This window comes from Bos grunniens, chromosome 8 (genome assembly GCF_055505025.1).
Source record: "Bos grunniens cultivar Pamir isolate PY7600 chromosome 8, Bosgru_T2T1.0, whole genome shotgun sequence".
Classification (NCBI taxonomy): domain Eukaryota; kingdom Metazoa; phylum Chordata; class Mammalia; order Artiodactyla; family Bovidae; genus Bos; species Bos grunniens.
Genome location: NC_141172.1, coordinates 60499615 through 60524105, shown reverse-complemented (window position 1 = coordinate 60524105; position 24491 = coordinate 60499615). Strand labels below are relative to the sequence as shown.

General features: G+C 36.3%; 1 protein-coding gene and 1 long non-coding RNA gene across 5 annotated transcripts in view; one reads left to right on the top strand and one right to left on the bottom strand.

Annotated features, from left to right (window-relative positions):
• Positions 1 to 848: 848 nt before the first annotated feature.
• The window catches only part of DCAF10 (DDB1 and CUL4 associated factor 10), a 56193-nt gene continuing 32550 nt past the window's right edge, over positions 849 to 24491 (bottom strand). For 3 of the 4 annotated variants that reach the window (XR_015169907.1, XM_086415941.1, XM_086415943.1), the window contains 5 exons: positions 21199 to 21396; positions 12593 to 12795; positions 11027 to 11140; positions 7264 to 7409; positions 849 to 6244 (listed from right to left, as the gene is read on the bottom strand). Coding sequence is in view for 3 of the 4 variants with exons in the window: in XM_086415941.1 (XP_086272067.1) it covers positions 5876 to 6244; positions 7264 to 7409; positions 11027 to 11140; positions 12593 to 12795; positions 21199 to 21396 (1030 nt within the window). In the remaining variant the exon portion in view is untranslated. The remainder of the gene's footprint in view (positions 6245 to 7263; positions 7410 to 11026; positions 11141 to 12592; positions 12796 to 21198; positions 21397 to 24491) is intronic. The other variant, XM_086415942.1, reaches the window with a different exon arrangement.
• LOC147367191 (uncharacterized) overlaps positions 11012 to 24491 on the top strand; it is a 28468-nt gene continuing 14988 nt past the window's right edge. Inside the window, exons 1-2 of the long non-coding RNA XR_015169920.1 lie at positions 11012 to 11133; positions 19158 to 19240. This is a non-coding gene — a long non-coding RNA (uncharacterized LOC147367191). The remainder of the gene's footprint in view (positions 11134 to 19157; positions 19241 to 24491) is intronic.

The window sequence follows — 24491 nt, the reverse complement described above, 5'->3', positions numbered from 1 at the left end:
CTTTACTAGAAGGTAGATAAAAGGTACTCTAATGCTTATTGTTTTCACTAGGTCAAAATGATACTATCCAAGCAGGACCAGCTACATAATTTGTGAGCCCAGTGCAAAATAAAAATGCAGGCCCCGTGTTAAAAAAATTAAGAATGTCAAGATTGCTTCAGCAGAGCAATAAACTAAGCTTGAGGCTTTTCTTAGTAAAGGGCCCTTGTGACTGCACAGGTCACACACCCATGAAGCCAGTCCTGGGTCTAAGTCTGTGTCACCTGCAGTTATGGAATACCAAAACTTGAGTTATCTTTGTCCCTTGAGCTCTAGTACTAGACTAGGCATCTAGTAGGGAGTCACATGTTTGTTGAATGAAAAACTGAATCTTGCAATTTTCGAGAACAATGAGAAATGCTTGGTTTTTCTGTCCTACTGTCAGGAAAAAACCTTACTCCAATGAATAGTCTGTTCATTATAATAAATGATGGACTTCTGTAGTACTGAATAATTTACACATCAAAATTCTGGCCTCATGGGAACTTGAGACCACATACGGTGAATTTGATTCATCCAACATTCAATTTATTTGATTGATCCTGCTGGGCACTGGGAATAAAAGTCCCTGCCCTCAAGGAGCTTACACTTTGGTGTAAGAATCTAGTGAGAAAACTTTCTGGTGTTTGGCATATTATCTGGGACAATCTAAATTTCCTGAAAGTCAGAAAGCACAGTCAAGAAATAGAAGATGCAGTGAAATTTAAAAGAAAATTCAAATATTCAACCTTTAATGTAAAAACTGAAATCTATATAAGGGAAAAAACTCAGGAAAGCTGAAAATTCTTTTTTAAGTATTTTGGACCAGATTTAAACTTTAAAAGGTATTTTATTATCTCTGGCATTTTCATCTATAGTGACATTTATATACACATACATAGAGGAGGGTATGTGCATGGGAGATATATTCCTTGGAACTTTGGATAAAATCCATTAATAAAATCCATTTTTCCATCACTAATTTCATTTACAACTAAAGCAGCACACAAGTAAATTTAAGACTTTGCTTTTGATAATAATTTCATATCATTTGAATGTGAGAAATTCTTCAGAATTGTGTTTAGGTTATAAATTTCGTACAATCTCATTTTGCACTGAGATTAAACTATCTGTACAATGTGATAACCATATATTTTAATAGTTATCGACAAAATTTAATGGCATCAAGAATACTCTTAAGTCTACCTGGATTTTTATTTTTTCACTCTGCACTCTTCTTTTTTCTTCAAAGCATGAAAGACCCCTGTGCAAATACAGAGCCTTTGTTTTTCCTTCCCTGTACTTTGGTACATTGCTTTCCTTAATATAGCAGCATCCTTAGCTTTTGTAGTATTTTACTTAGTGGCAACTGAAGAAAATCACTAGCCTGGGCTTTAACTGGGAACTTCAGAAGGTTGTTGTGAAACTGTCAGGAAGGTGGTGAGCAACCAAAAAAACTCTCATAGATTGTGCACCCAGAGCACATCCAGCTCTTTAAACACTAAGCAGACTTGGTTATCTCACCTCCCAGCTCATAACAGATGAACACAGCATATTAGAAGGAAGTGGGGAGCCTGTTAGAAGCAGGTGTATTGATAAGTGTAGTAAGAAACCACTATATAAGCAAAACAGACTGCTTAGCAGACATAAAATTTTTTAAATTAAAAAAAAAAAACACACCAGCAATCTGAGGCAAATGATTATATATACCTTGGGGCTAAGGGAATCACTTTATAATAATATCAATTTGTTATAGCCCTTTACAATTTATGAAGTATTTTACATACATCAGAGCTCTTTAGATATTTGTAATAACACATGAATATCACTTACTTTTCATCATGAAAAAGTGAATTATACTGTGCATGCTGTTTAAGAAGGCAGGTAAGGTATACTGACATATCTGAAAGACTTGCATCAAAAATAATTACAGGTTTTAAATTTTGGCACTTAAAGAGATATGCATTATTTATCCCAAAATTAATATATATGCTTTCTTCATAACCCACATGGTGTTACTGAGTGAGTTTTCATAGCTCTCAGTGACTGCTGGTCATTAAATGGGGATGATTGTCATCAGTAAGTTATCAAACTATTTATCCTGTTAAACACAAGCTTAACAGATCCTTACGGATGCCAACACCATATATTCTAATATGGGAAACACTAGGCTCCCAAAAGATTCTCTGAGTGTTTTTCCTATATTGCACTTTCTAGAAAACAGCTTTAACAATAATGTGATGTGATCCTGGTTCTAGATACAGAAGTGGGAAACAGATGATTAACCTTTTCCATGCTTGTTTTCCTCAAGTTTTTGGTATAGCCTCTCTTCAGGGATGTAACAAGGAGAAACAACAAAATACACATGCTTTTTGGGCTTCTGAGAAAAAAAGACCACAGACATTTTCAAAAGATTAAAATACAGGTCTCTTCTGCATCAGCCATTTCATTTTCACAATTGAAAATAAAGAACTACTGTGGAGTTGATGTTCTTAAAGTCATTCAACATAGCTTTGCCATAAATATACTACTCTGCAGAAAGCTTTTAAAAACAAGTATAATTTATACTATACTTACCAACAATTATACTTATCAATTATAATACAATTTACCAGTTATGAATAAAAATGACTAAAAATTTTGAGTTAAAAACACCAGATTAGACTTTATACTGTAAGTGAAATGGGACCTCAAAATTTTAAGTGTAATATCCCCCAATATTAATAGTATAGCATTCCTGATGCCTTTTAATTTCTTAATATTACCTGATGACTTTTTGATCATGATCATACCTCAGAGGGGGCTTCCCTGGTGGCTCAGAAGGTAAAGCATCTGCCTGCAATGTGGAAGATCCGGGTTTGATTCCTGGGTCAGGAAGATCCCCTGGAGAAGGAAGTGGCAACCCACTCTAGTACTCTTGCCTGGAAAACCCCATGGATGGAGGAACCTGGTAGGCTATAGTCCATGGGGTCGCAAAGAGTCGGACACGGCTGAGTGACTTCACTTCCTTCTATACCTCAGAGAAGACAAAAATTTTACTGAGTTTGCTGGCTATTAATTTTTCATTCTTATCTGTGTGACTCTGTACAAGGCTATTAATCCTCCATTTTTCTTTATAGTTATTTATCCTACTTGAGGGTTTTTAGTTAGGTATGGACTGTATGTACACCCTGCAGTTTATGGCACTAATTCTAATGGAAACTGTCAATCTTGTAAATGTTCTTTTGCATAGTAAAGAAAATAAGCCAGCTCTGTTAATAAGAGTTCCAGAGGGTGTTAAATAGGTAAATTAATAGGCCAGTTTACCATCCTTTACAAACTAAAGGGTAAAATGGTTGGGTAGTAAGCACAGGCTAGGAACTAAGACACTGGGTTTGAAATTCAGTACATGTCAGCTCTGTGCTCAGGGCACATCACCTAACCTGAGTCTCCCATTTCCTCCACAGTAAATTGGTGCTCACATCACCTACCTTGCAGTTTTTGTGAAGGTTAGCAGTAAAGTATGTACATTATTTGACATATGATAGAGTGGTTTAAGAATCATGTACTGAAATTTAGAGTTGGGCAACATTTGGGCCCAGCATCTAACATGGAGTGCTCTCCAAAGGAGATGCAATATATAGAAATTTCTTATAACCATTGTACTTAGTAGCTTATTTTTACTATCAGCATTAGGTATTTTTGTCTCCAAAACTTTCTTTTAAACATGTATTTTTTAAAAAGTTTATGGCAAACTTGTTTTTCAGTGTGTACTTTTTATGATGACTAAAAAAATTTACAATTTTTATTTTAACAACCATGGTAAAAAAAAAGATGTAATTTTTAAAATTTGTCCTAGAGCCAACATTATCTAAGTGAGATGTAACCTCTATGTGTGTAAATGGCTGTCTGGTAGATTCTACAAAAAATGTTATTTTTATTCATGCATTTGGGTTGCGTAAATATTTCTATAAGATTTAAAAGTTTCTCCTTATCGCTGGAATTCTCAGCATCAATATTCTCATACCTTTCTTTTTCAATCTATTGGCCAGTTTAAGGGTATCCATAGTAATACAACTTAAAGACAAAAAAAAAGTGTTTATAAATCTTTAACAGCCAGCATAATACAGTAGAAATTGCCCTGAGCAAGGAATGGAGAGACCTGAATTCAGGTCCTGGCTCTGCCACTAATTTTGCAGGATGACCTTAGCTAAGTCACTTAACTTCTACATTCATCAAATAATGAGATTGCATCCATTTTAAGACCTCTAAAATTGCTTTCATTTGCTTATTTTTTAAACTATCAAAACACCTTCTGGGAGTTGTGGTAAGCACCGGATGGGTACAGAAATATTTACTGATGTTTAAGGTAGTAATGTTTCAAGCTGTGATCTAGGAACCATCTGAATATAAATTATTTGGGGTTACTGTTAAAAATACAGATTCCTGTCCTCTCCCAGGCTGAATCAGAACCTCCTAAGGTGAGGGTCAGATTTCTCTATTTTTCACAAGCTCCTCAATGATTATTGGAGAAGGGAAAGGCTACCCACTCCAGTATTCTGGCCTGGAGAATTCCATGAAGTAGTCCATTGGGGTCACAAAGAGTTGGACACGACTGAGCGACTTTCACATCAATGATTATAATGCACCCTAAATGTTTGAGAACCACTGGCCTAAGAGAATATGTTCTAAGAGGGAAAAAACCAGCATGTGGCTCAAATTACTCTAACCTCTGGCAAAATCTCCTCTAAAGATAATCCCATTCAAAGCAGAGAAGACTAGAAAAAAGCTGCCTGCATCAGCAGAGTAGTCAGCCTTATGCCTGGCCCCTGCATGATGCTTTTTACTTGCTATGTTCCATAACAAGACACAACAAAAGGTCTTGACAACCAAGTCACTGACTGCCACAGTCATGACAACAGCTTGAAAACAAATGGAAGTTCTCTCTTCATTAACAGGAAGAGTTGAACTCAAGGAAAATGAGAAAAACACAACTCTATTTACTCTCAATTTTCCCTCCACCTGTCACTCTGTGATTCAAATAATGTGGTGGAGGACACAGAAAATCTAAGCTACATTGTTCTCATCACTCTGTGGCCAGACAGACAGTATACTAATTTAATAAATAAATCCTCTTCATACAATAGAAATGACCCAAGCCCATTCCTTCCTCTCTTTTCCTTTCTAATGCTATTGACAGGAACAAAATATCAACTAAGGACATATGCTGTAGACTTAAAAATTCATACAAATACAGTAAATTACAAAGAGAGGTGATAATGTTTTTTCTAGAATTTCACAACAAAATTACTCTCACGGTGAAAAACATAATTTTGACAGGAAACCTAAAAGACATTTTGCTGCAAGACTGTAACAGTTGTAAGGATAATGCCATCATCTGTGCTCATTATAGAGAAACTAACAGCAACTTTAAAAGGCCAAGAATACTGATAAGTGAAGATGAAATTTCTTTTCAGCAACCAGTATGCCAACATCAGACTTCCGGGTTTTATTCAATACTAGCATCACGAGTTTCTCCTAATCCAACCAAAACTCCTGCCAAATGTCCACAAAATTCACACCAAAATCAAAAACAGAAAGAGAATTAAAAGAAAGAGACCTGACAAAGCTACCAACAGAGCTGGAGTGTAGTGGCACGGGTCAGCAGGAGTGGAGGAATGCTGCAAAAGGAGTCTAACTTGGCGATGCCTCGTGATGCTGGATGATCAAGTACTCAGGTCACAGGTATGTTTGTGGACCCATAAGAACCAGGATCTTGACCCAAACTTTTAAGATCTAAAAAGAAAATACTTCACCTAAATTGAAGTATATAGAAGTCGAACACCAGTAGAGTTCCTTATTTGACGTTAAATTGTGCCTAAAACTTTGGCTGATACAAAGAAACCCGTCCACTAAGGCACCCAGAGGCGATCTGACAATGTGTTGGAGAGAACTTTGTCGTCAGTACCACATCATTGTGAGAGTACAGAGAACGGATCACCCGCAGGGGACTGGCTTCTTTGGGCAAACAGTCAATAAGTTCACTGCACTGTTTGTCAAACCCCAACAAGCGAATCCCATATCCATGTGGGGACGAAATCATTCGCCCATCAGGGCTGAAGCAAAGTTCTTTGATATAACCCCTGCCTACATTGGCTTCTTCAATGTAATGAGTTAGGCGTAGAGAACAGCGAGGTGCGACTGGTCTCACGGGTGCTCCTTCTTGGAATTCATAGACACAAGTCCACTAGAGGGAGAGAAGAGAGCGAAGTCAAAGTTACAGAGCCTCATAAATGGAGTATCATCTTTAAAAATTGTGAATAACTGTAGTCAGCTGTAACTTATAAAATGCAGTACAGCAACTACACTTCAACTAAAATTAATTCAAAAACAAAGTTATAGAGCCCCGAACAGTGCTACAGATAATCTTTCTTTCCCCCAAAGGCTCAACAGAATGCCACAGCTACATCCCTGCTGCAAGAAAACATCCAGATGAATGCTACCCCTCTCCCAATTAACAAAATCTGTAGGCCCCACACTGTCTTATCTACATTCATATCAAGGTTATTGCTGTACTGTGACACTTTGAAGCATTTTATTCCCCAAGGTTACTGTGACTTCTAAAGTAATAATTCCCCTGACAGTAACAACAATCTTGATATTTTAGGGTTAAGATATCTAAGCCCTACACTACCTCTCCTACACACTTCGAAGACTCTTCTCTCCTGTTAGCTGTGGCTTCTGAAGCTAGTGAGATTCTTGGAAGACACTAGCTTTCCAGAGTAAGGAGGATCCTAAGGTCATACAACCCCTTTCCCCCTAGTTATCAGTTCAATCCCTTCCTTTCCCAAAGCTTTGTTTTTTTTGTTTGTATTTTGTCTGTGCTGGGTCTCAGTTACAGTATGCAGGATATTAGTTGTGGCATGTAGGGTCTAGTTCCCTGACCAGGGATTAAACCCTGGCCCCCTGCATTGTAAAAAGAGAAACTCGTAATACTCCATTGACTTAGCAAAACCTCCCATTTAGTCAGCTTAGCTCAGTCCTGGGTTTACTATGTAAGAGGTTTTTTACAATGAGATGAAGGAGGCAAGAATTAAACTGGGCTTAATCTGAGCTGATGACTGGTTTAAAGTATCTCCCACTTGCCAAACCCAGGCCAGAGAGGAGGAAGAAGGATTTTGAAGGGATTAAGACACCATGAGCACACATGGCAATGGCAGTTTGTTCAGTCAGCCCCGCTGAAGGTGCAGTGGTGCTGCCCCGTACCTCCTGATCATCAGTGTTGCTTGAGCACCGAAGAAGAGTGGCCCAGCCTTTTGGGTGCAGCTGTAAGGAAGTGATGCAGTTTCCACGGTCTCTCTCACCAGGAACTTCAGGGGTTAAGACTTCAAGACTATTTCGTGGTGAAATTCCTGAGATATAAGAATATTAGGATGTGGAATTCGTATTATTAAAAGACTAAGGCAGCTCATCAAAGCTTTGATTTCTGGCAGCCACCCCATCGGGGCTTCCTTATTTCTTCATCTGCCCTTTATGCTACCACATGTAAATACACTGAGGTGCCCTTCAGTGTATGGGCTATGTTTCTGGAGGTGGGTGTAGGGGAAAGGGTATGACAGTAACTAAAGAATCCAAGTTCCTGCAGCAGGAATCAACAGTAATCTATGGCTAAGGCAGTAATGGCATGAAAATGGCAACCCACTCCAGTATTCTTGCCTGAAGAATCCCACGGACAAAGGAGCCTGGTGGGCTACAGTCCATGGGGTTGCAAAGAGTCGGACATGACTGAGAGACTAACACACACACACACACGGCAGTAAAGCTGACTAGGAGTCCTTTTGATTTGAATCTGCATCTCAGAAAGCTATATAAGAATCAAAAGTTATGTGGTATGAAAGGAGTCTGGAAAAGTAAAAGATAACAATTCTCATCTCAGAAGACCTGGTGCTCTCTAGTCCAGAGAAATACTTGGAAGCCATGACGACTGCCTTAATGTAGATTAAAGATGTATGTAAGGAGCAGGACTTACAGCCCCTAGGATAGTACCATAAACAATAAGTTGACCTATAATTTTGGAGGTAAGAGAGGACAACTCACACAGAGACATGTCAAGACAAGGGGTGGGAGATACTGCCAACTGTACATATTCCTGGTACTCTGCTATGGCCATCATTTCTTTCTACCTAGCCACTGATGAAAGTGACTGCTGTAGTGAGCCATTGTTACAAATGGGAGTATGTCATGTCCCTGAGTATGTGGAAAATCACTTTCATAAACATTGTAAGGAAGCAACTTCGAAATTTAATACCAAGAGAAATATTTCAAAAATTCTGTGCCTATGCTGCTGCTAAGTCGCTTCAGTTGTGTCCAACTCTGTGCAACCCTGTAGACGGCAGCCCACCAGGCTCCCCCGTCCCTGGGATTCTCCAGGCAAGAACACTGGAGTGGGTTGCCATTTCCTTCTCCAATGTATGAAAGTGAAAGATAAAAGTGAAGTCACTCAGTCGTGTCTGACTCTTAGCGACCCCATGGACTGCAGCCTACCAGGTTCCTCCGTCCATGGGATTTTCCAGGCAAGAGTACTGGAGTGGGGTGCCATTGCCTTCTCCGAGGAGTTAATTTAAAAATAATGAACTGCCTCTGTCAGACCCTTTGTGAATTATTTCTCACTTTGATGTGGTCTCTTCTTTTAAAAGCTTCCCTTTAGATTACTGCACTGACAAAAACCTGTTATGTTCTAAACTGCAGTTACAACCAAATTATATATAAGTAATTTCCCATGTGATTAAACTTTAACAACAATTTCAGGGAAAAAAATCCTATTTCAAGAATTAATTTTGAAAATCTATAACCAAAGCAGAAAAGAAACTCATTCTGAATAGGTAAGCAGTGGTTTTTGAGTCTCTGCTCCTTGGAGGTTGCTTAAGAGCTGGCTAAAGGGAGGAACCATACAGGGTCAGAGTGGAGATGGGGCAGCAAGACTGGAGGGTCAAGGGCCTCTCTAATTACACTTGGATCAGTTACTCTACTTTTATTTGTGCTACATCCCTAAAAATCCACAGGAGAAATATTACATATCCAGGCATAAATCTCTAAGAGGAGAATATTTAACCTTAAAAGGAGACAGCATAGTCTTTAATATCCAGAGGACCGGATGATGGATAGTCAATAGGTTAGGTTAGGAAAGACTCTCAAACCATTCTTGGAAGTAGCCATAAAAAGTAATCAAGTAATTAAATAGGCATTTACCAGGTAAGGCCACCCAGGAAAAACCTTAATTAGAAGTCTAATGTAAGGTCTCTCCTCTAAATTTCTAGGTACAAGATATCTCCAAAAGGTGACCCAAAACTACCAAAACAAAAACAAAACCTGTATCTAGCCATCAGACTACCAAGAGGAGAACAAATAAAAAGTGTTGAAAGACCTCAAATGTGGGTTAGTATGGAGAGGGATGGTAAGTGAAATTTGCTAGATAGAAAGCATTTCAATTGAGGGGTAGATAGGCTAGATTAACCAGACAGTTCTACCAGACTGGCTGGGAAAAAACTGGCAAAAGCTAAGTGGGGCCACATTGTATCTCACTTTATCCCACAACCCCTGTGAGGCTGCCAGGCATTGTTGAGGTAAGGAAACAGCAGAGCAAAAAGCCTACCGGGCTGGAACCAGGCGACTTTCACAAGCACCTGATAAATCATCCCTTTATATTATATATTATATAGCACTATCAGATCCATTGTTGTTACTCAGTTGCTAAGTCGTGTCCAACTCTTTGCAACCCCAGGGACTGCAGCGGACCAGGCTTCCCTGTCCTTTACTCTCTCCCAGAGTTTGTTCAAACTCATGTCCATGGAGTCAATGATGCTGTCCATCCATCTAATCCTCTTTCACCCCCTTGTCCTCCTGCCCTCAATCTTTCCCAGCATCAGGGTATTTTCCAGTGAGTCGGCTTGTCCCATCAGGTGGCCAAAGTACTGGAGCTTCATCTTCAGGCATCAGTCCTTCCAGTGACTATTTGGGCTTGATTTCCTTTAAGATTGACTGGTTTCATCTCCTTGCTGTCCAAGGGACTCGAGTCTTCTCGAGCACCACAGTTCAAAAGCATATTCTTTGGTGCTCAATCTTCTTTATGGTCCTACTCACATCACTGTAGATCTGTACATCACTACTGGAAAAACCATAGCTTTGACTATATGGACCTTTATTGGAAAAGTAATGTCTCTGCTTTTTAATATGCTATCTAGGTTTGTCAGCTTTTATTCTAAGGAGCAAGCGTCTTCCAATTTCATGGCTGCAGTCACCATCTGCAGTGATTTTGGAGCCCAAGAAAATAAAATCTGCCACTGTTTCCATTTTTTCCCATCTATTTGCTGTAAAGTGATGAGATCAAATGCCATGATCTTCGTTTTCTGAATGTTGAGTTTTAAGCCAGTTTTTTCACTCTCCTCTTTCACCTTCCTCAAGAGGCTCTTTAGTTCCTCTTCAATTTCTGCCATCAGGGTGGTATCATCTGCATTATCTGAAGCTGTTGATATTTCTCCCAGCAATCTTGATTCCAGCTTGTGATTCATCCAGCCCAGCATTTTTCATGATGCACTCTCTCATTTAATTTCTGTTACAATCTTAATTGGAGTCTGTATTTCCCAACTATTCTCTCTCCAAACAGGACCAAACTTAAATCCAGGAAGTAAAACCAAAATTCAAATTCCAAAAAAAATTTAAGCCCATGATATTCAACCTAGAGACTCTGGTTAGCTTTGTGGGGTTTTGTTTGTTTTTTGGCCACAATGAGGGACATATGGGATCTTAGTTCCTTGACGAGGGATGAAACCTGTGCCCCCTGCAGTGGAAGTGCAGAGTCTTAACCATTGAACCACCAGGGAATTCCCTGGTTAGCTTTTTGAAAATGATTATTGAGGGGCAAGGAAAAACCTCATCTCTATTGGCTTTTATTTTTAAAGATTAAAATCAAACCAAAGAAAGCTATTTTAGCATCTATATACAAGATTATTAAATCCAACTTCTAACCTACCTTCTCTTTGTGAGGTGCGTGACATGTGTTTCTCAGAAGATGAATTAGAATCACTGTGATGACAAGGTGAACCAGAAACTCTAGGACCAGACGAACTCGACAAAGTGGTAAGATCTTGAAAATACAAAACATTCCAACAGTGAATTCTGGTAGTGTCTCAACTTTTAAATAATCTACTTGAATCATATTTTTAAAGTTCATCTGAAGCATGGCAACTACATACCCACCTAAAAGTGGTCTATAAATAACTAAGATTGAGGTGGGCAAGATGTTTCTTTGGAATGTCCTATCCATTCCAAGGCTTAGTCGCTTTCTAAAATTCTTTACACCAATGACTTAAGTGAAATAAAAATGAAAAACCAAATAAACACAGGAACATCTTGAAAAGTGAAAGTGAAGTTGCTCAGTCATGTCTGACTTTTCGCGACCCCATGGACTATAGCCTACCAGGCTCCTCCATCCATGGGATTTTCCAGGCAAGAATACTGGAGTGGGTTGCCATTTCCTTCTCCAACATCTTAGGTTCCCCATTATTTCTGTAGTGAAATGGAATAAGAAAATTCAGCATGAATGAAACCTGAGCTGCTCAGTCTGTTGTTTTATGTTAGAATAGCATCCAAACAACAGGCCCATTACTGAGAACACGAACAGATCTTCCTTAAAGCATAGCAACAACTTCTATCATGCTTATTGAAATTATGTGAATACTATCTTTGAAATGCAATACAAACATAATATTGAAATCTGAGAAAATAAAATGAATATCAGATAGGGGAGTCTGATGTACTACTCCAAACAGCAGTCTCTATGTCACACTTTTCTTGTAGCCCCACACATCTGTGGGGACTTCTTATTAATCTAATTTCTTTTGATGGTATTAAGTATCAGAATTACCTTTAAAAGACAGAAAACCTTCTTGGTTTTTAAGCAAAACATGCCAACTAGATCTCCTAAATCACTACTTCTCACTAAGCTTAAGTTGATTATTAATGTTTAACCTAACAAATTCTGAAATTAAAAGGACTGCACTTACATGTTAATGAATCTCTTGCTTGCAAATAAGCTGGTAAAACTTAAATTTCTACTTTCAGCAATGAAATTAGGCAACTGCAATACAATGAGGCCTATGCATTCCCAAAGATCCTCAAAAGTGGCCACATGCACAGAGAAAGATTCCAACCATTTGAAGCTGATTTTAAATGCCAATTTATCAGAAAGACTTAAAAAGATTGACAGTACTTTGGGCTATCACTAGTATTTGAGATAATGATGATTTACAAACACTGATGAAAATTTTCTGGCTAGCAGAGGGCTAAAATATTTTTTTTTAGAGTTTGAAGTTATTCTTCCTAGATAATTTGTGAGGTACAAACTAATACTACATCAAAGATACATGTAGATCATTATACTTCTTTGGGAAAAAAGCTCTCACTGAACTTTCCAAAGAATGTCTTTTAATTTTCTTCCCTTCTTCCTGTTATCATTCTCAAAATAGAAACATATACCATCTCCACATCTGAGATTATTTAGAAAACTCTTTCTTTTAATCAAAAAAGGAAAGCTTACCTGAACTTGATGTTGTTCTTCTTGCCCTCAAAATGGGATAGCTGCCTACTTCTAAAGACTTGGTTAAGTCAAGATCATGCAAAATCAAGAGATATCCAGAGGACGTTGAGATCAACATTTTGGAACAATCTGGTGTTAATCTCATCCGCATAAGAAAACGTGTGTGAAAGAATTTCTTATGTGGACATCCGTCTTCTGTACACCTACAGAAGAAATCAAACCAACAAAACCTAGTTATCATAAACATTCAGTGATAGTCCTATTTTTGCCCTTCCAACTAGAATTTACACTCAATGTATACTCAGACTTATACAGATGAAAAATTTTTGCTCCCCATTCCTTCTTCCATCTCTTTAACTTTTTTAAAAAAGATTATTCTTTCTTTCTCATGTATATTAAGTAAAACTTGGTTGAGGAAAACTCTTTTTATTGCTCTGAAAAATCTTTATTTCACTCTTTTTGATTAAAGGTTCAGCTGAGCCTATAAGGGTTGATAGTTATTTCTTTCTAAATAGGATAATATTTCATTGAGTTCTGGCTTCCATTGTTGTTATTTTAAAGTCTGTTATCAGTTGAATTGTTACTTTGGATATTTTTTTTTTCCTTTGACTAATCTTCCCTTGTCTTTGGAGTATTGCAGTTTCACTCTGACGTTTGGAAATGTTGATTTCTTATTATTGATCTTCACTGAGATTCGTTTGACTTTCTAAATCTTAAGATTCAAATTGTTCATATATTCTGGAGGATTTTCTGTCATTATTCCAATGTTGCCTCTCACCTATTTCTAAATTCTTTTGGAGTTCTAAATAGATACTTGAAACATTCCCATGAGACTCTTGTCTCATAACTGCTCTTTCATGTTTGCTATCTCCTCATCTCCATATATTGCCTTCTGGGTAATTTTTCAGTATCTATATTAATCTGTTGTATAAACTGTTTCTGCTACTTGTTTTTATAAATTTCAACAGTACTTTTTTTTTTTTTTTTTACTTCTTTAAGTTCTATTTGGCTTTATTTCAAATCTGCATGATCTTTTGGATACATTTTTATTCCTTGCCTAATATTTTTTATTCCCCATTTTATTTCCTTTTTATTTTTAAAACTGTGAAATGTATCATCCTTACAGAAAAGTACATAAAGTACTTGTAGAGTTTAGAGAAAAGTGAACATCTGTAACTCACCACCCATGTTAAGAAGTATCAATACCAATACTTTAAGTCTCCTGTTTCTCTCCCCTTGTTGCATCCTTCAGTCAGCATGCAGCACTTCAAGCATGCAATGTCTTTTCTTATCTGAGAGTTTTTCTAAAATTTAAGTCATCTTCTCCTTATGTAGTCTCTACTTTTTCCAAAATATCTCCCCGTTTGTTTAGGTCTTTCTATTAAGACACGTCTGTCAAATGTCTGATTATCTTTGGACTATCTGCTCATAGTTAAGAGTGGGGAACTAAAAAAAGTGACTGGGAACTCTAAGTGCAAGGGCAGGCTTCAAAAAAGGAAGCCATTTTTTGAGGAACTTCTGATGTCAGTATCTTTAGTTCAATAGCTGAAAGAACTCTCAGGATATCTGAATTCAGTATTCAGTGTGCATATGGTCATTTAGTCCCCCTGATTTTGGTCAGGTACTCAAAGCCTTCAACTGTGTCTGGCATCCTTTAATATAGAGAGATTTCTATTTTACCCTCTTTAGAGAATAAGATTTAAGATTTCTGCTGACATAGAGGAGGTAAATCATCCAGCAGTATGGATTAAGGGAAGAGATATAAATCCTTAAATATCTTTCATTTAAATCCTTATTTTAGCTACCCTTTCTACTACACAGTACCCAGAGTTGCCAGTTCTTGTGATTTTTGAGGATTTTGTATAAACTGTCTTAAGTTCTTAATGTTTTCCACTGCTAGTTTAGGATTCAACTTTCTTGTACTTATTATTAAGTAAGTTGCTAAGATGGTTGCCACTCATCCTCCTGCTTTCCAGATTTTAAAATTTTATTGTCATTGCTTTCTTTCCTGTTTCCCCATCTTACAAGTTTATACCCTTCATTTAAAATTTGTTTGTATTTTAGAGGAATCTTCTCATTCACAGACTCTATTCAGGTCTTATAATAACTTAAATAAAATTTTAGTTTTCTCCATAATGGTTATATAAATCTTCTGCTGTAATTTATTCCTGTGTACCAACTAAAATTTTTAAGAGTATTTTATTTATTTAATTTGGCCATACTACATGGCATACAGGATCTTAGTTCCCCGACCAGGGATTGAACCTACTATGCCCCTTACACTGGAAGCACGGAGTCTTAACCACTGGACCATCAGGGAAGTCCCCAGCTAATATTTTTAATTATTAAAATTATGTACTTAAAAATTTTTAATTATTTAAAGTTATGTATAGGAACACTATTGATTTTTATATTTTGACCTTATATCAACAATTGTAGTTAACTCTGATTCTAATAATTTGTCAGTAGAATTTCCAGGGTTTTCTATCTAGTCCACGTGTCTAAAAACTGAGGCCTATGGGCAAAATCTGGATTACTGTTTTTTTTTTTATTAATTTATTATATTTTATTAGGGGTCTTCACTGCTGCACATGGGCTTTCTCTAGCTGCAGCGAGCAGGGGCTTCTCATTGTGGTGGCTTTTATTGTTGCAGAGCACAGGGAGTAGGCGCATGGGCTTCAGTAGTTCTGGCACTTGGGCTCAGTAGTGTGGTGCATAGGCTTAGTTGCTCTGTGGCATGTGGAATCTTCCTGGACCAGGGGTTGAACTCATGTCCCCTACAATGGCAGGCAGATTGTTATCCACTGTACCACCAGGGAAGTTCTCATTGCCTGTTTCTATATACAAAGTTTGTTGGAACACAGCCATACTCATTCATGTATTATCTATGACTGCTCAGAGACAATAGAACGTGTGTGCATGCTAAGTCACTTCACTTGTCTGACTCTTTGTGACCTCATGGGCTGTAGTCCACCAGGCTGCTCTGTCCATGGGATTCTCCAGGCAAGAATACTGCAGTGGGTTGCCATTTCCTCCTCCAGAGGATCTTCCCAACCCAGGGGTCGAACCTGCATCTCTTAAGTCTTCTGCATTGGCAGGCAGGTTCTTTACCACCAGCGCCACCTGCGAAGCCCCAGTAGAACACACAAAATCTAAAATATTTATTCCACAGTCCTTTATAGAAAGTTTGCCAGCCCCTGATATAGACAATCATATCATCTGTGAATGCTGTTTCATTTTTTTCTTTTCCAATCCTTATATATTACAATCCTTATTTATTTTACTGCACCAACTAGGACCCTGCCTCCCTCCACACTAAAACAATAGTGAACAGTAATAGTAATAGCAAGTATGTTCTCCTTCCTGATTTTAGAGAGAAAACTTCTAAAATTTCACCATTTCAAAATGTACTATAGGTTTTTAGTGCATACTTTTAATGGATTTCCTTCTATGTCTAGTTAATTAACAGACTGTTTTAAACAGTTTTATCATGGTATAATTTCATACCATAAAACTCAATTCATTTTAAGTGTACAATTAAGTGATTTATTTTTTAGTAAATTTACCAAATTGTGTAATCAATATAACCCAATTTTAGAACATTTTCATCACTTTAAAAGTCCCTCTTCCCCATTAGCAGTTACTCCCTTTCCGACTCCCAGCCACAGGCAACCAGTACTATTTCCTATCTCTACAGATCTGCCTGTTGTTGACACTGTATATAAATAGAATCATACAGTAAATTGTCTTCTGGTTTAGCTTTTTCACTTAACTTTTCTGGGGTTCTTTGACATTGTAGCACCTAACAGTACTTTGTTCATTATCACATAGTATTCTACTGTATAAATATATCATCACATGTTGTTCATCATTTTATCAGTTTATAAGTATTTGAACTGGTTCTATTTTCTTCTGCTATTATGAATAATACTATTATAAGCATTCTTTGTGCAAACATATGTATTCATTTCTCTTGGGTAGATACCTAGAAGTGGAATTGCTAGATCATATGGCAACTCTTGTGTTTAACATTTTAAGAAGCTGCCAAACTGTTTTCTAAAATGGCTGTATCATTTTATTTTCCTACAAGCAATATGTGAGATTCTGGTTTCTTTATATTCTTGCCAGTATTTGTTGCTGTCTTTTTTGTTAAAGCTATCTTATTGAATATGAAGTGGTATCTTATTTCGGTTTTAATTTGAATTTCCTTTAAGACTAATGACGTCATACATCTATTCAGGTGCTTATTAATCATTTGTATATTGCCCTTGGTGAAATGTCTATGTAAATATCTCACCTATTTTTAAAGTGGGTTATTTGTAATACATATAAGTGAGCTGGAAGTGTTCTTTATACATTCTGGATACAAATCCTTTAGTAAATGTGATCTACAAATATGCTATCCCATTCTGTAATATTTCTTTTCACTTTCTTAGTGTCATTTGATGTACAAAGCTTTTTAACTTTAATGAAGTCCATTTTATCAATTTTTAAAATCAGTTTGGTGTTATATGAAAATTCACTCACATGTTTTCTTCTAAGAGTTATATAGTTTCAGCTCTTATGTTCAGGTTGAAATCCATTTTGAATTCATTTCTGTGATGTGAGATAATGGTCTAAATTCATCTCTTTGCATGTGGGTATCTGGTTGCTCATATCATTTGTTGAACAGACTATCTTTTCCTGAACCACTGAATTACCTTAGCACCTTTGCTGAAAATCAGCTGATCATAAACATAAGGATTGATTTCTGGACTCTCAATTTTGTTCCCTTATGTTAGATTTCTATCCTATGCCAGTACCACCTTGCCTTGATTACTATGGCTCCGTAGAAATTTCTGAAATCAGAAAGTGTGAATTTTCCAAATTCATGCTTCCTTTTGAAGATTGTTTTGGTTATTCTGGGTTATTTCTATTTCCATAAAAATTTTAGAATTGGTTTGACAATTTGTCCAAAAAAAAAAAGGCAGCTAGAGTTGATAGGGATTGCACTGAATCTATATACTAATTTGAGAGAATTGCCATCTTAATGATATTCAGATCCATGAGCATGAAATGGTCTCTCCATTCATTTATATCTTATATTTTATTCTTTTTGATGCTATTATGAGTGAAATTTTTTATTCTTTTTTGGACTGTTCATTGCTCATGAACAGAAATATAGTTTTATATATGAATCCTATTTTATGACCTTGCCGAACTTATTAGTTCTAGTAGTTTTGTGAATTCAAGATTTTTAATATATAAGATCATATCTTATATATAGATAATTTTACTTTTCTTTCCAATCTAAATGCCTGTTATTTTTGTCTGAATGTACTCAGTGCATATCCAGTAAGATGTTGTATAAAAGTGGTGAGAGTAGGCATCCTTGCCTTGTTCCCAGTCTTAGTGGGGGTGTTTTTAGTCTTTCAACACCGAGTATGATTTGAGCTATAGGCTTTTTATAGCTGTCCTTTATCAAGTTGAAAAAGTTCCTTCTTACTCCTAGTTTTATCACAGATGGGTATTGGATTTTGTCTTGTGTTTTTTCTGCCTTTGGATGATCATATATATGGACTTTGACCTTTATTAATATATTACACAAATTGATTTTTAGATGTTTAACCAACCCTATCTATATCCTGGAATAAATTCCACTGGTTGTGACATATAATCCCTTATATATGTTGCTAGGTTAGATTTGCTAATATTTTGTTGAGAATTTTTATCAAACTATCAGGAGAAGGATATTGGGTCTGTAGTTTTCTATTCTTACGGTGTTTGTCTGGGTTTGTATCAGAGTAATACTAGCCTCATAAAATGAGTTGGTAAGTGCTCTCCCTTCCTCTCTATTTTCTGTAAGACTGTGAAAGATTGATATCATTTATTCTGTAAATGTCTGGTAAAATTCACCAAACTTCATGAGTGAAGACTTACAAGTCTGGGCTTTTCATTGTGGGAAGATTTTTAAATTGCCAATACAATTTCTTTACTTGCTATATAGGTCAATAGGTCTAGAGATTTTGTTTGCTCTTGAGTTAAATAATTTGTGATTCTGCAGGTATTTGTTTATCAAAGTTATCTAATTTGTTGCCATAAAGTTGTTCATTGTGTTCTTTTGTGGGGCTTCCCTGATGGCTAAGTGGGTGAAGAATCCACCTACAGTGCAGGACACACAGGAGTCATGGGTTCAGTCCCTGGGTTGGGAAGATCCCCTGGAGGAGGAAATGGCAATGCACTCTAGTATTCTTGCTGGGAAAATCCCATGGACAGAAGAGCCTGGTGGGCTACAATCCAAAGGGTCACAAAGAGTAGGATACAACTGAGTGAGTAAGCACGTATTCCTTTTTAATCCTTTTAATTTCTGTAAGGTTGGTAATGATGTCTCTTTTAATTATGAATGATTGTTGAATTTTATTCTTCAGCTGATACAGTCATAAGGATTTATCTATTTAATTTGTTAATGGGATAAATTATACTAACAGAATTTCTACTGATAAATCTTTTCATTTCTAGAATAAACCCAAAGTGGTCATGATTATTTTGATTAATTTGTTACAGAATCATTTTTTTTTTTTTTTAGAATATTCACATCTACATTCATATTACAGACTGAACTTTCATTCTGAATTCAAGTATCAAGGTCATACCAGCTTCATACCTAAGGTAAGGAGAATTCCATTTTTCTGCAATCTGGACAGTTTAATAAAATTGGAATGTTTGTTTCTTGTAATATTTGGTAGAAGTCACCTGTAAAACTGACATGCTGCTGTTTAATTAGTAGCTATGTTTTAATTGACTTTTTTTCTTTCATTTCTCTAATGGTTAAAGCAGAGGTGATGCTCAGAATATTTAAATAACCAGCCCTACATGAAAACTAGCCAGAGTTGATGCTGGAATTGGATCCTGAGTTTCAGAGTTTCAGTGCTGGAACTGAATCCTGTAATTAGTTTACTATGTAAGAGTGACTTCAGCTACTGGATCATAAAGAGAGATCTTGAGGGAGGTATCTCTAGAGAGGTTTGTGGGTACCCAGAGGTGCTAGGATATGACACCTGAGGATGATTCATGACAGTAACTATCTATTAGTTAGTTTGGAAGAAATTCAACCTTTTAACAACCTTTTCAGCTGAACCAGTGCATAATGGTTAAATATCTGTCCTGGTAATGTCTATTTTTTTCTATTTCTTTCTTGATCACTTTTGCAAAGGTGTATTTTTTGGGGTAATCTGTCAGTTTCATCCAAGTTTTCAAATATATTGGCATAAAAGTGACCTTATTATTTTACTTTATATTGTATTTTTTATTGTCTCTCATTGTTAAGATTGTGTCATCTCTCTTTTTTCCTTAATGTATCTTACCAGAGAACAAGCTTTTAAAAAAATCTTTATTGTACTTTCATTTTGTTTCATTAATTTCTGCTTTTATCTTAATCATTTCTATATATCTACTTTCATCAGATTTATTATCTTTTTTGAGTAAGATGCTTAGTTCATTAATTTTTAGTCTATCTTTTGACTTCACTATGATTTTTTTCTTTGACCCATCAATTATTTAGGACGTAAGTTTATAAGTCTCCAAACCTTGGAATTTTAATTTACCTGTAGTTATTTAAACTATACTGAGATCAGAGAAAAGATTTGTGTGATAACAATTCTTTGTTACTGGTTGAGACGTACTTTGTAGTCCAGAACACACTCAATTTTTGTACATGTTCAAACTCTGCTTCAGAGGATGTATTCACTATTTGGCAGCAGAATTCTACATCTGCCAACTAAGTCAAGGTTATTAATAACATTAAAATCTTCTAAATTAAAAAATAATTAGTTCTAAGTTTAAACAGGATGCTTGTCTTAAAGATAATCAGTAGCTCTATGCTTGGCTCAAACACTATGCATAACTAGAAATCTTTAAGAATATTCCCCTAGTTTTACATATGAGCTCTAAAAAGAATATTTCAGAAACTTATAATTATTTCCGAAACTTCAACTCTTTCAGTTCTCTATCAGGAGATATTCTATTGAAGTGTTTTAGTGACAACTTAGATGGGATGACTAGCCCACTGTGAAAACTACCCCACGCACCACAGGATGTTTACAAACTCTGATCTCTGCTGACTAAATGTGAATGGAAATCCTCTTCTCTTCTCCTGTAGTGACAACTAAAACTGCACCACACATTATGTCTAAACATTCCCCTAACATCAGTACCACTCTGAGAAACTACTCTTTTAATGCATGAAAACAAACTTCAAAATTTACAAAATAGATTTAGAATTGAAGGATCAAAGGAAAACATTTCAGTTCCACAAAGGAAATAACAAAATATTTTTCCTTAAATTCAGGAAACATCTTATAAACCAGTTTTCATCATTAACTTGGTTTTGGTTAAGTATTTGGTACTTGGTCTTTTTTCTATATAATTTTCTCCAAGTTTTTTAGTCACGATATATGACTAACTGCAAGGAACTAAAGATAGAATCACGTTCTGACTGTTTTTCCCAAAGCCAGTTTCTTTCTTCTAAAGAAACATGAGAGCTAAGACAGAACACCGAGTTTTTTTTTACCATTTTAAAATCATTTTTTTGTTGTTCATAATCCTAACATAGTCTCCTGTTCACAAACCTGTTGGTGTCCCAAATAATGACATTTCCATCAAATCCTGACGTTACTAAGAGTCTTGTATTAGTATCATATTCGATGTTCTTCACCCAGCTAGTGTGACCATGTAAAGTGCATACTTTCGTGTTCAGTTTTCTCAGATCCCATAGGGCTATTGTAGTGTCATCAGAACAGGTGGCAAACAACCGGTTATCAAGAAATCTACAAAGCAGAAAAGAAAAACTGGTTTATTTAATCTCTTATTAAAGAAAACTGCTGTTACCTAATCAAGAAAACAAACCAAAAAAGGACTACAAACTTACTGTACAAACCCAGTGATTCTAATATATAACAGTAGTAAGTATACTTTACATAACCAGAGGATACAAGGAGTTAATGAGGACCATGTTGTAATTTTATCTACTTGTGTTAAATTATTTTATTGAAAACCAGGAATAGAGGTGGGTGTTTAGAGAACAATGCTAGAGAAAATGAATTTTAGAATCTATATAGGAAACACAAATGGTAAGAGACAATAGGAGACAAGGAGATTGTGAATACTTAATTGCAGGTGAAACATGTTAAGCATAAAGTGTTCAAAATTATGACAAATATTTACTTTGTTACAAATAACATCGCTTTCTATTTAGTGTACATTTCTCTTTAAAATATATTTACATATACAAAATCAATTCAAAGTGAAAGTGAAAGTGTTTAGTCACTCAGTTGTGTCCTACTCTTTGTGACCCCATGGACTATAGCCCACAGGGTCCTCTGTCCATGAAATTCTCCAGGCAAGAATACTGGAGAGAGTTGTCATTCCCTTCTCCAGGGGATCTTCCTGACCCAGGGATCTAATCTGGGTCTCCTGCATTGCAGGCAGATTCTTTACCAATTGAGCCACCAGGAAAGCCCAATTAATTCAAAGGCATTCCCCAAATAACTCACTTCTAGGACAACGAAGAAGAAATGGAAAAATTCTTTAAAAGGTACAGTCTTGAACCAAGATTAAACCAGGAAGAAATAGAAAATACCAACAGATCAATTATCAGTAATAAAATTCAATCAGTAATTTAAAAAGTCCTCACAGGGAATTCCCTAATGACCCAGTAGTTAGAACTCTGCTTTCACTGCTGAGGGCCAGGTTCCATCCCTGGATGGGGAACTAAGATCCTGAAAGCCACATGGCACAGCCAAGTAAATAAATTAATAAATATTTTAAAACTTAAAAATAAAAATAAAAACTCCCCATAAACCGAAGTCCAGGACCAAATGGCTTCCCAGGTGAATTCTACCAAACATTTAGGGAAGAGTTAAAATCTATCCTTCTCAAACTATTCTAAAAAATTGCAGAGGAAGGAACACTCTCCAACTCATTCTATGAGTTCCCTGATACCAAAACCAGTCAAAGATATCACATGCACATAGTAATTACAGGCCAGTATCACTGATAAACACAGATGCAAAAAGCCTCAACAAAATATTAGCAAACTAAATCCAACAATATGAAGAGGATCATACAACATGATCAAGTCAGATTTTATCCCAGGGATGCAAAGATTTTTCAATATCCACAAATCAATGAGTATGATAAACCACCTTAAGAAATTGAAGAATAAACACCATATGATCATCTCAACATATGCACACAAATCTTTTGATAAAGTTCAGCATCCATTTATGATTAAAAACTCTCCAGAAAGCAGGTATAGAGGGAATCTGGCTTAATATAAGGCAATATATGACAAAGCCACAACATCATACTCAATGGTGAAAAGCTGAGGGCATTTCCTTTTACCACATTATTGATCAGAGACGTATCAATATGTCTTCTGTTATCCCAAAATTATTTATCAGAGACATTTCAATATTCATTTACATAACAAATTGCCAGCCACAGGCATTAGTTTCTGCAAAAATCCCCCAGTCAATAATGCGTTAAGACCAGAAACAAAACAAGGATGTCCATTCTGAAGTCCTATCCACGGCAATTAGAGATGAAAAAGAAATAAAAGGACTCCAAATAAGAAAGGAAAAAGTAAAACTCACTGCTTGCAGATGACATGATACTACATAACAGAAAATCCTAAAGATACCACAGAAAACTATTAGAGCACATCAGCAAATTTGGTAAAGTTGCAGGATACAAAATATACAGAAATCTGTTGCAGTTCTATATGCTAACAATGAACTATCAGAAAGAGAAATTAAGGAAACAATTCCATTTACCATCATGTCAAAGAGCATAAAATACGTAGGAATAAACCTACCTAAGGAGATAAAAGACCTATACTTAGAAAACTATAATACACTGATGCAAGAAACCGAAAATGAGAAGACGACATAGAAAGATATGTGTCCTTGGGATAGAAGACCTACTATTATTGTTAAAATGACCATACTGCCCAAGGCAGTCTACAGATTCAATGCAACCCGTATCAAGATACCAATGGCATTTTTCACAGAATTAGAACAAATAATTTTAAAATTTGTATGGAAACACAAAGACTCCAAATAGCAAAGCACAGAGGTGGAAGAATCATGCTTTCTGACTATACTGTGCTGTGCTTAGTCACTCCTCGTGTCTGATTCTTTGCGACCTCATGGACTGTAGCTTGCCAGGCTCCTCTGTCCATGGGGATTCTCAATGCAAGAATACCAGTGGGTTGCTATGCCCTCCTCCAGGGGATCTTCCCAACCCAGGGATTGAACTTAGGTCGCCTGCATTGCAGGCAGATTCTTCACCATCTGAGCCACCAAGGCAGCCCTCAGACTATACTACCAAGCTATGATAATCAGAGCACTATAGTACTGGCACAAAAACACACACAGACCAATGGAACAGGATGGAGAGCCCAGAAATAAACCCACATACCTATGGTCAATTAATCTATGAGAAAGAGGCAAGAATACACAATGGAGGAAAGACAGTTTCTTCAATAAGTAGTGCTGGAAAACTAGACATGTAAGAGAATGAAATTTGAACATTTCTCTAACACCATATACAAAAATAAATTCAAAATGGATTAATGACCTAAATCTAAGACCAGATACTATATAACTCCTAGAGGAAAACATAAGGCAGAACACTGTTTGAAATAAAACACAGCATTTTTTTTTCTGATCTGTCTCCTAAAGCAAAGGAAACAAAAATAAATAGGATCTAAGTAAACTTAAAAGCTTTTGCACAACAAAGGCGACCATAAACCAAATGAAAAGACAACCCACAAAATCAGAGAAAATATTTGCCAATGATTTGACCAACAAGGGATTAATCCCCAAAATATACGAACAGCTCACACAGCTCAAAATCAAAA